Source organism: Brachionichthys hirsutus, chromosome 12 (assembly GCF_040956055.1).
Source record: "Brachionichthys hirsutus isolate HB-005 chromosome 12, CSIRO-AGI_Bhir_v1, whole genome shotgun sequence".
Lineage (NCBI taxonomy): Eukaryota > Metazoa > Chordata > Actinopteri > Lophiiformes > Brachionichthyidae > Brachionichthys > Brachionichthys hirsutus.
In genome coordinates, this window is record NC_090908.1 from 6,029,503 (window position 1) to 6,037,073 (window position 7,571).

Below are 7,571 nucleotides of genomic sequence, written 5' to 3' on the forward strand. Positions count from 1 at the left end.
AGAATAATTGGTTTAATCATTTTGTTTGATTAAAGTTAAACTTTAATCAAACAAAATGATTAAACCAAACCTTTCTTATGAGTGATTTCTGAAAAATTAGGTAACGTGTGATTATTATTGATACTGAAATGTTTGTCTTTGAGCTCATTGCTCTTGTATGAGTACAGTTATTACACAGGTATTAGTCACTCTTCCAAGCTTGCAAATATCTCCCATATTTTATAATCAAAGGGTTGGTACCTGACACTCATTGGTTCTGTGTGATAATGGACAGCCCATGTCACCTCAGTAGTATGAAAGAAATGTACCAACTGCTTTCAGGCAATCAGTTGCATCAATATGGACTATATAGTATACTAAATATGTGGGAAGGCTAGATAGCCAGTTAAGAATCGTGCTTTATTTTAATTTCTAGTATTTATTATGACATTGAAATGTGTATTGTCATTTACTAAAAGTCTGATTGTATTCAGTAAATTCATTCAATACCTTAGAACTGATTTTAACTTCATGCTGATTGTGAGTTGCATGTGCCTGGTATATTCTATTGCTTATTTTGTGAAAAGCATACTTTTTGCACAAAATGGAACAATGTCTTTCCCCCCAAATATTTCTCATTTTCATCTGTACATAAGACTGACTCAATTTTTTTAGTTTTAACATGATTTTGAAATAAATGTAATTAAAATTGCTAAAAATGTTACCCATCATTGTACAGTTAAGTAATTTCTTGTTATAAAGTGCCCTCTAGAGGTTACAGGAAGAAACGACACCATACAATTGGAGTATTTTTATTGACCTAAAAATAAGCCTTTCTTAATACCAAGGCAATCTGGCAGCAACATACGTTTCCATTTCAGACAAACACATTCAAATGCCTCATCCAGTATGACCCTGAATGTCATTTACAGTATTCAACAGCCATCGAAACACTAGTGCCTGCACCAGCAATTCATTAGTCTGATTAGATATTGGCTTTCAGACATTTGATCAACAAATAGAATTCCTTTGGAACACTAAAAAAAAGAAAAGCCATGCATCAAATGGAATAATACAGGTAAACACTGCAGTGGTTAAAAACAGAATGTTTCATCTCATGCGTAATGCACTGACACTGAAATAAAAATGCATTTGTCAAAACTGACAATTTTACTTTTGACAGGAACACTTGAAATCTGAACAAATTGTGCATAAACCATGTTTACGCAGTAGCTCAAATGCAGGTTCAAACTAGCATTAAATGTCTACACTCTGTTGCCAGCTTTATGAGGTAGGTACAAGCAGCAACTGTGGTGCAACATTCAACACAACCTTCACAATAACAAGTTAATACTAAGTTGAATCAACACCTCTGTAATCAATCCAATCATGAACAAAACCTTCTAAGCCTGATGAAAGTAACATTTACTGCAGTTATTGCATTTCCTGCATTATTTTAAACTGGGTGCACGGAATAAACTGACAACAGTGTGTAAATAATACAGATTTTCAATCTGAAAAAAAAAGGTTAGCCATAATGTCTTAATCCGTTTGTACGCCACACTGTAGAAAACATTATTCTACATCAATGGAAAACAACCCCATCATACCAACACCTATACCTCCACCACATCTCTGCTATTGTCAGCAGCAAATAAGAAAATGCATTATAAAAAAATAAAAATACAATTACGGGGGGAAAAATGCATAATCATTGTGGATACTTTAAGTCTCTTTGGTGCAGAGCATTTGGGGACTTGAATTCCAAGCTGAACCCTTTTTTGTGGTATCGCGTGATTGTTTTTGTAGGACTTTGTCTCACACAAAAAAAATTGATTGTTTTAAAAGTCTCAGTTCACAGTCTGATTGGGAGTATTGTTGTGTAAGCGGTGGCAGACTGTGGTTTCTCCCAAAGTCTACACTTCCCAGCAGCAACATTTAAAATCTAAAAGAAAAACTGCTTGTTAAACCGTATACAGCAAAGCATACGCATTTCCTAGGATGCCTATGCATACAAAGATGCTATTTTGTAAAGTGGTAGTTTGCAATCTCAGCCAAAGTTCCAGAGCTGGTATTTGTCTGTGGGGTCGCAGGGGGCCAGAGACGGATGCTCATCGCTTGCACTCAGGCACATTTTCAATTCTGGGATGTAGAGTAACTGGTTCTACAGAAGGAGAAGACAAAGCCATTACGCAAGAGATAACCCGAGTATTTAAACCCAGACAGTGGTGCGTTGAATCTCGACCAAACTTACATCCTTCAGTTCCCATTTTTGCTCTGCTCCGACAAATGTGCGGCTGCCTTTATACTGGCAGTCCTCCAGCTTCACAGCCCCCTCCTCCCCATGCAAACATAGCTCCTTCTGAATGTTGTGTCTAATCTCGTGATGCGTGGATAACTCAAAATACTACAGCAAAGGAGACAAGAATAATGCCATCAAACAGTTGAACATTAATATTTTAGTCAAGAGAGCTAGGGTGCTTTTTTTTCTGACCTGGTTTCCTCCGAGTCCATGACATGGGTACATAATCAGCTGTTTCCCTCCCTCATTGTTCTCTCCAGCATCCAGACATGAGTATTTGCCAACATTTTTCACCTACAGAGAAAGAGGAGGGAATGAGAAAGCAGTGAAAGGAAACAAAATGAAAAACTAACATCCAATGCAAGCTGTTCAAACAACTTTGGTCTCTGTAGTACTTTCAGTAGTGTCAAATTGGAACTGCTCAGTACCCACTGGAGATCCCAAGTGGAAATCCACTGTGGCTAGACAGAGCTCTGAGGTTTGGAGAGAGGAGCTGGTGGTGAGGCGTGTGTTCTTACCGAGCCACAGCGGAGTGGGTTGAGATCAGGCATGAAGACTTCGGGATAAATGTTCTTCAAATACCATGAGAAGCTCTTGCACTGCAATCCTACACGGAGGTCCACGCGTTTTGAGATGTCTCCAAAGGCCCTCTGTTAAACCAATAACAGACAAAAGACATTGCAGGCATACCAGATATGAACAGGGGTGCAGTCATAAGCAATGATGCGCCATTCCTTCAGATTTAGATAGTGTTTTTTTTTTTACTCCTTATCACTATTGTAAGATGTCTACTGAAAGTAATGACTAACAGTGAGGAAAGTGGTTGAGGCAGCATTTTGAGAAGGGCCACAACCACATGATTGAGAGGTTGGCTGTTTGATTCCCGGCTCCGACACATTTGTACACTGTTATTGTGTCCTTGTGCAAGACACTTCAACCACATTGCCTGTGTGAATTTGGTGAGCGAGTGAATGTCGGTGGTGGTCAGGAGGGCCGATGGCGCAAATTGGCAGCCTCGCCCCTGTCAGTCTGCAAGTGTGGAGTGAATGAATAATACACTATGTAAAGCGTCTTTGAGTGTCCAGAAAAGCGCTATATAAGACCAACGCTTTATTATTATTATAGTGCCACTCCTTTAGCTTTGTTAGTGTAAGTCAATGTTATAAAAGAAACATCACAAGTTTTGTGTCTGTACATGACTCTCACTAGTCTACTGCCCTGCCTGCCAGCAGTTCTGTAAGGTTGTACTTATGCAGTGATACCTTGAGCTGAATGCTAATGTTAGCATGCTAACATGAAGACGACTTGCAGGCATACATCTTACCATGGTCAGTAAAAACACAGTTGAAGCCACAGTGAATGTCAGAATTTCTGGTATCTGATCATAAATCAAATTAAGACTCTTTTTTATTACCTATCAGTTAGGAGCCTTTAGGCATCTAACAGTTAGACTACTTCACTCCATTTGAAGGAAGGGGTTTCAGATTACACAGTTCCTGCACTAATAATTAGAATGAACTTGTGTGGTTCTCTCTGTATTTTAGGTATTCTATGAGTCATCCTACAGAGTATATTCAGTCAGCCATGATAAAATTAAATGCTGACTTGTATGAAAGTTGGATTTGTTCAAACTTGTCTTAAAATGTAGGGCAGATGGAAGATAATGAGCTGTCTAACAACAAAAAAATTCCACATGTATGACTACGACCAATTTGCTGCAATTGAAAGTGTTACGGGATAGACATGCAGGATTTCAAAAGTGAACTAGAGTCACAAGGAGTACATACATCTTTTGCCAACTGCCCGGCTTGCTGGTTACGACGATAAAATATCTCTTTAAAGTCGTCCATCCAAACCTCTGCCAGTCGCACCTGATTACGAGCGATCACTTGCGTACCCTTGGGAAAAGTGTGGGGACTCTTGGTGCGGAAAACATGGCCGACAACAGAACAAGGGATAATCTCCAGCTGTCCGCCACACTGCCACACCTGCAGGTTAAAAGGCAGACAGGAACAAGCGATGCATTATGACACAAAGTTAGACATGCCCTCTCAACAATTAAGATATCAGAATGATTCAATGGTTAAAAAATGCATTGAATTTCTAAAAAAGCATGAAAATCTGCAAATCCAGAATGTATTATAGATATCTTACCCTAAATGACATTTCAATGTTCTCACCGCCCCAGATCTCCATTTCTTCATCATAGCTTCCAATGTGATAGAAATATTCTTTAGAGATGGAGTAGAGCCCACCAGCAAATGTAGGAGTCCTATAGAGAAATTTCATTGAAGGAATTTAATGACTTCCAACAAGAAAAAATGAGTTCATAGAAGAGTAAATGTTCTATAATTACTTAATGGGGTATGTTTCATCACTCCTCCTTTGTTTCTCGTGATCTGGAAGACTCTCCCAGCCGAAGGCAAGGCCCCAGTCAAAGTTTCCCCGGTTGTGGTTCTGACCGTATGGAGAGGGTTTCATGAACTCAAATGTGTTGAGATCAATAGTGGTTATATCAGGACTCACGACAGCAGTGTAATTCTCCGCTATTCGGGTCAGGAGAGGCTCCAGCCATCCATTCAAGCATTCACCTGTGAGCATGCAAAACAGACATAACATTGTCACAAGCGCTGCAGGTTGATTTTGCAATGTACAGCCAAGCCTAGGGAAGAACAAACATTGGGTTCTTGAGATGTGGGTGTGTGAACATGCAACTTGTTTTGATGTGTAATTCTCACAGTGGGCGTCGAGGAAGGTGAGCGTGTCACCGGTGGCAACGGAGGCACCCAGAAGGCGAGCTGTAATGAGCCCTTTCCGCTCTCTCTGGCGGACAACACGAACTATGTGAAGATGCTTCAAATACTCATCCAACTCATCCTTCAACACATCTGAAATTATGGGCAGGAAATTAGGACAGCATAATGGAAAGTCTGTTGAGACAACATAGATGTAAATCTTGCATAAAAGTCTCCTAAGGTCTCAGTGAGATTTGAATTCATAATATTCAAAATTGTTTGGAAGCTAAGTCTCAAACGTTTTCTTCCTTACATCTTCAACCTGACTGTCAGGAGAACAGCGACATCAACCTGTGTGATTCTGTGCAAGTGATGTTTAGACTGTCAGATAAGCTCTATTCTCTTTTTCCCTCCTACATCGGATCCATTTACAAGTGATAATTCATTCATTTCTGTACACAACCACCTAATTCCTCCACGGAAACTATTCACTAGCAGCCTCACATCCTGTCATGGGCCACAGGAGGAGCAGGGGCCCCTCCTCTGCACGTTTCATAGCACACCAAAGAGCTGCCCACCCAACATGCTGCATGAAATTGAACCCAAAAGTAAGCAGGGCAGTCCAGAAGGGCCCTATTGAATTTACCATCCGTACTGGCGTCGTCCACCAGGATGATCTCCTTGAGGAGAATGGCAGGGGAGGTGTGCAGGACACTGTAGACTGTCCTCAGCAGCGTGCTCCAAGCCTCATTGTGAAACACAATTATCACGCTGGTTGTCAGCAAGGGGGGGCATCGCTTGAAGATTTGCTCAATACATCTGCAGTGAGAGGGGGGGGGGGGGGGACACAAAGATTTGACTGTCCAATAGAGCTCCTGAGTGGCACAATTGTCTGCACCGCACATGTGTAGACTCTCCCCTGTGGGGTGTCCATTTCTGCTGTGACACTTATGTGACAAGCTCTGAACTATCACAGGAGGACCTTTGTAATTCACCCCAATAAGATGGCAAGTACACGGAGGGGCTTTGAGTCTGAGTCACGTACGGACTATATACACCGACATGCACCAGAAATTACATGTAATAGGATGCAATATAATTAGCCAAAAATAACCATGCTTCTCTCTGAACTGGCCACAGCAACTGGGCAGACATGCTGAAACAATCCCAGTCTGAAAAATCATCTTTCTGGTTTCTGCCTGACCTCAGTTACACAAAGCAAACATGATGAACGTGTTTAGGTAGCTTTGCATTCACCAGCATCCATACTCTGCAGCAGTACTTTTAGGACAGCATTGGAACTAATAATACACCAACAAGATGGTGCAATTAATGCTGTTTCTAATCAAAGTCAGTTGAACAATTAATCAAACATCAAGTACACTCTTAAAGCCATTCAGCGCTTCACTTTTTTTTTTTTGCACATTTTGAATGAATAATTAGGCAAACAATGAATTATTTCATGCAGCTTTGTCAAAAACACAGATTGCACAAAATGCCATACTCTGGTGGTCTTGTGTCTGCACCCAGGTCTCTGCTCAGGGAGATGCGGTCACTGGCATACAGGTTAAAGCAGTGTTTATCTTCACCCCGCTCCCTCTCCTTCTGCTCCTCGGGGCTTAGTGAGTCTGTGTGGAAAGCCTTCCCCGATGCTCCGGGAGCATGAGGGTTCTGAGGTGGCCGCTCCAAAGCCGGCTTGAGCTCAGCAGCAGTGTAGTGACCAGGAAGACATGACATGCTCTCTGGACTGTCCTGCTGTCGTTGGGGAGCTCTGATCTGCATTTTTGGGATCACATCCCTGAAATTATTGACAGCTCCAATTACCATGCCCAGCATGGCATCTCTCTTCACCGCCATCTCCTTCAGCCAAGGGTCCTCCTGCTGACTCTGGCTCCCTACTTCCCATTGCATGAAGAATACAAACGTGACGAAAACAAGGGCAACTATCACCAGTTTAAGCGGGTGCAGCCGCCTGCGCAGAAATCTGTGGATCATTCTTCTTGAATGGAGAGATGGCTGGGATTCAACTGCAAAAAATTAATTGAGAAGTTGATAACTGGCACATTATCAAATTAAACACATTGGTTTCAAAAGCAGACCCAACATCCCGTACCATTAACTACACACTCTAAAAATGCACTTTTCTTCTCATATTTGAATGAGAAACAATCAGCAGACTTAACTGCCGGGGAGAACCAAAGGAATGTCAGCATTCAGCGTGTGCTGCAGCGGACTCCTCCGTAGAAGAAGAAAACCACGTACCATGAACGTCAGCTTTATGTTGGAAAATCAATCAAATATCTTCCTGTAAAACTCAACGACCGGCATCTTGTGTTGCTTCGATAATCTCCATCTGAGTGCTTGCTTGTACTCCAGCTAAACTTCTTGGCAGACAAAGACTTCCGTCTCGTTTGATCCAGGTGAGCTCCTCTCAGGTAGAGGGCGGAGACGTGGTGGTGCGCTTGCGCAGAGATTTCTGCGTGCCCACCATACCGAGGACGCTGGAGACCGAAAGTAAACAGATCACCATGAAGATAACATTTTCCCTTTCACGT

At 41.8% G+C, this 7,571-nt stretch overlaps 1 protein-coding gene across 1 annotated transcript; it reads right to left on the reverse strand.

The window, feature by feature from the left end:
• Positions 1-783: 783 nt before the first annotated feature.
• Positions 784-7,011, reverse strand: galnt3 (UDP-N-acetyl-alpha-D-galactosamine:polypeptide N-acetylgalactosaminyltransferase 3 (GalNAc-T3)). The gene is made up of 10 exons (XM_068746092.1): positions 6,521-7,011; positions 5,663-5,835; positions 5,020-5,169; positions 4,638-4,872; positions 4,436-4,553; positions 4,069-4,269; positions 2,800-2,931; positions 2,474-2,575; positions 2,234-2,386; positions 784-2,143 (listed from the first exon to the last, which is right to left on the reverse strand). The coding sequence occupies exons 1-10, from the start codon at positions 7,009-7,011 to the stop codon at positions 2,030-2,032; spliced, it is 1,869 nt and encodes a 622-aa protein (XP_068602193.1). The 3' UTR covers positions 784-2,029.
• Positions 7,012-7,571: the final 560 nt, after the last annotated feature.

Excerpts from the sequence above, each read along its gene's own strand:
- galnt3 (XM_068746092.1), bottom strand. The coding sequence starts at position 7,011 with ATGATCCACAGATTTCTGCGCAGGCGGCTGCACCCGCTTAAACTGGTG. Across the intron at positions 2,576-2,799 it reads ACCCACTCCGCTGTGGCTCG|GTGAAAAATGTTGGCAAATA; the intron begins GTAAGAACACAC and ends CTTTCTCTGTAG. Across the intron at positions 2,144-2,233 it reads AAAAATGGGAACTGAAGGAT|AACCAGTTACTCTACATCCC; the intron begins GTAAGTTTGGTC and ends CTCCTTCTGTAG.